Genomic DNA, 3,990 nt, shown 5'->3' with positions numbered 1-3,990 from the left:
CAGGAATGCATTTAAATCCTAGGAATGATCGAGAACGTTTAATCCTCTCTCAGGTTTCACTCGTGTATGGTTCAGCCATCAAAAATCTGAGTGCTCTTAAGTGAAAAAAAATAGTCAAAACTACATTATTACAGCTGTCCCCATAAAGTACTGCACTCACACTGAGCAATTTTATAGGGACAGCTGTAATAATACACTATACTTGCAGAAAACCTTGAACATAAAGTTGTGCTATAGCATTTGCTTGGTTTTCACTTTCTTGTCTTTTATTTTTGTAAGTGTTCTCCCATCTGCTGTAGGAGTAAACTGATGAGAAAGCAATATCAAACCAAACCCGACTATCTATTTTGGCACGGCACGGAAAACTGCAGCGCTCTCCTCGCTGTGCCTCGCACAAGTGCCTGGCATTTTTCTTCTGTAAATAAGGATCTTGTCCAGGTTACGGGTTAAAAGAATGCAAAGGGAAAGGTCCGAAATATTCAGACAGAATTCTGAAGCTTAAACTTTCAGCATAGTTCTCAAAGCAATACGATGATATCAGTTCACAAATAGCCTAAGCACAAGGCCAGCACAGTGGTGGCTGTCTCAGGCTATGTAACAGGCCTCTCAAAAGAGTATGAGGTAACAGAATTGAAATGTATTTGGCAAGGCGCCACCCCCCAGACGATATCCCAGCCTCACGGATACGTACAGTGCACGGCAATTCATCATCTCGTACTATGTGGCACTGACATTTCTTGTGGCAAACCAAAAATAGCTAGAGCAAAAGTAAACTGAGCCCTGCATGTGGAGGCCACTAAGGCCTCCGTATTTTACACACACTGCAATATTAAACAAGACAAATAAAAAAAGATCAAGTTGAGGAACAGCAAACGGACTTTCACATTGGTCAGCGGCGCAGGGAGAGCCTCTCGGAAAGGAAGGAGGCTCAAGATAGGGGTTCAGAGAACAAAAACCACACGGCTGCTTTCCAAGTAGAGCAGAAGTGACTGCCGCACTAGGCAGACCTCATCCCAGGATGCAGCACATCACCACAGTTCCTACAGCCTCCAAATTCCACGAAGACCTGGAGTATCTTACCCTGCAGCAATGCACGCACCAGCCCCCAGCAAGCACCCCAAACCACCAAAGCTGGGGAAAAAGCAGAGAAACTCCATCAGAAGCCAGATTCTAAGTAGCAGCTTAAATGGGTTAAAGAAGAAAAACAATAAAAAGAAAAAAGTTGAGGACAGGAATAGAAGCACAAAACTTATTTCAAGCAATTAAGCTGTTCAAAAGCTGTGAGAAGAGCACCAATAAACAGAATTAACACTGATGCAGACCTCCACCCTTGCGAGGTAACTGAAACCCAGCAGAGCTCTAACATTTGCAGGCTAGAACATGCAAAAGAAATCGAGACGTCACACATATCCCTTTGGTGGCTGAACTCCCACATCTGTGCAAGCCAATGAAGCCAACAAATTAAAAAATCTGCGGATTTTGACAGAACATGGCTCAAAGGTCCACAAGAACCACAACAGCCACGTCCTCTGGTCTGCAGTGGAACTCAAGATGCCAGACTGCCCTGGGATGTTAACTCCTGCTCAGGGGCTGCTTCGGGCCCTGATTTCAGTGCTCTCTTAATCTATATTTGCACAGTAACTAGTACAACAAAGCCCATGAAGAGTTCAGCTTTTCACAGAATCACAGAACGTTGGGGATTGGAAGGGCCCTCCAAAGCTCATCCAGTCCAATCCCCCTGCCGGAGCAGGAACACCCAGATGAGGTTACACAGGAAGGCGTCCAGGCGGGTTTTGAATGTCTGCAGAGAAGGAGACTCCACAGCCTCTCTGGGCAGCCTGGGCCAGTGCTCTGTCACCCTCACTGAGAAGAAGTTTCTTCTCAAATTTAAGTGGAGATTTAAGACTTTTAAATACTTTCATAATGCAAACCATTTTCAGGTGGCGCCTCTGCCATCCCTGAGGAGCAACAGCTGCCCCCCAGGTCTGGTCATGGCAAGGTAAGCAAAAGGAGACTCCCCAGAAGACTCTGTCACTCCTGCAGCTGGGGCACACAGAGAAAGAGTAGATGGTTTAGGACACCAGGAAGGTAGTGCCTCTTACTCCTAAGTGGGAGGCAGAAGCAGAAAGCAGGGCAGTGCATCCCAGCCAGTGCCAAAACACCATCTGGTACCCACACCTGAGCCACAGGCAGGATTACTTCACAAAAGCCAACACACTCACATTTTTAATGTATCTTGAGGGAATTCTCCCATATAGAAGTATTTTGTACTTTGGGATTTTAGAAAAAGCTTTAAAAAACTTGTTGACTCCAGAACTAACTTCTATTTTTCATCTGTCTACTCTGTGACAAAATCAAACAGAAAAACCCCCGATGAGTCGCCCCATGACTACTCCAAACACGAGTGTTTGCTACGCCTACGGCCTGCCCAGCTCAGTCACCTCTCACAAGGGACCAAAACCTGGCTCCTTCTAAGGTACCAGTCACCAGCATCCCCACACAAACCCAACGTTTCATTCACCCACATGGAAAGCTTTATTTACTGGCGGCCAAGGAGGGGACTCTGTCACGCTGAACACCTCCATTAGCCTGGCTACGGCTTCACCTGAAAACTCGCAGCAAAGGGAAAACTACGCCCCAGTCCTGGCTTCCTGGTCCTGCCACCTCCCTGCAACTCTGGAGATTGCGTGGCCCGATGGATCGGGGCAGTCGTAGCCTGACCCAGCTCACCACCACCACTCGTCCCTGTGATCACCCACTTGGACACGAGAAAGGTGGGGTAAACACAGGGTGGGGAAGAGGTCGATGCGATCATCCCTTGAGGCAGCAGTCAGAGCAGATTCAGTGTTTCGCAAAACCCGAAGCTGAGCAGAGTCATCGCCGTGACCCAGCTCGCAAGAGACACGGGAGAAGAGTCACAGCCCGCTCAAATCTGAAACACAGACATCTCGTGTGATGTTTGTCAAGCGAGCACCTGTTTCAGATTTGAAACCCCTTTCCATGGGCTTCTACCAGAGGCTGCTGAAGTCAAACAGATGTGTGTTGTGGAAGCTAATTAAAACACCTCAATTAGGGTTTCCTTCAAAACAGGGAAGTTTATCCCTGTGCATCTTTATGAGTGCACTGGGACTACCCACAGGAGCTTTACATTCACTCCTAAGGGTTTAAAAAATCTGAGCAACACCCATTAGATCCGTTCCTTGGCACGATACTGCAAAGGGGATTCACGTAGAACATTTATAAGAGCAAGTCCTGAGCACATGAACCCTGCACAGGGGTTTTTCAAGGAGTCTGACGTAAACTACACTGGAAATGACTGATGGTGGGCAGATTTGTGAGAGCCTTCTCACAAATACTGTTTCTCATTAGAATGCTGCTCTGCTGGCCTAGATTACAAACCTCCCAGAGGTGCCAGATGAGACCACCATGGCCAGGAGCAGAGCCAGCAAGCAAAACCACACAAAGCCAATAACATTTATAACAGTCCTTCAAGGCAGCCAGTACCTAACCCCAAGAGATGAAACACAGTAAGTCTCACTGCATTCCCACATTGATGGAATTTAAAATAAAAGACAAAGTGAAAAAGGAAACAAATGACCTCACTGAGAGAAAGCTGGGATTATCTCTGTAAAGGGAAGGGCCTCCTGCCCAGGGCAACAGCCTGGAGGCCTCTCACACACGGAGGCTTGGGGGCTGCAATCACTACCCCACTCCACACCAGAAGCCAGGTATTTTTTCAGCCGCTCGCGGCAGGGCGAGGAAGCCCCTGGAATCCCCCACAGCCGGGCAGGTACTCACATCCTCCCCACGCCCTCGTACATGCGGGTCTCATCCACCAGCATCATGACTTCCGTGTCGGTGAGGTGGGCGTGCTTCTTCGTCTTGGTCAGCTGCTCGATCTGGATGTCAGCCAGCTTCACCTTCTGCTGCGTGTCTATCATCTTGGCCTGCAGCTCGGTGAAGGCCTGAGGGGAACGGGGAAAGCAACAG

At 48.2% G+C, this 3,990-nt stretch overlaps 1 protein-coding gene across 1 annotated transcript in view; it reads right to left on the bottom strand.

The window, feature by feature from the left end:
- Positions 1-3,971, bottom strand: part of PFDN1 (prefoldin subunit 1) — a gene marked incomplete at both ends in the record, with an annotated part of 15,052 nt that extends 11,081 nt beyond the window's left edge. The window contains one exon of the mRNA XM_010185951.1: positions 3,799-3,971. Coding sequence (XP_010184253.1) covers positions 3,799-3,971 — 173 coding nt within the window. The remainder of the gene's footprint in view (positions 1-3,798) is intronic.
- Between the last annotated feature and the right edge of the window lie 19 nt (positions 3,972-3,990).

This window comes from Mesitornis unicolor, unplaced genomic scaffold (genome assembly GCF_000695765.1).
Source record: "Mesitornis unicolor isolate BGI_N332 unplaced genomic scaffold, ASM69576v1 scaffold12706, whole genome shotgun sequence".
NCBI lineage: Eukaryota > Metazoa > Chordata > Aves > Mesitornithiformes > Mesitornithidae > Mesitornis > Mesitornis unicolor.
This window is presented reverse-complemented; position numbering and strand designations above follow the sequence as displayed.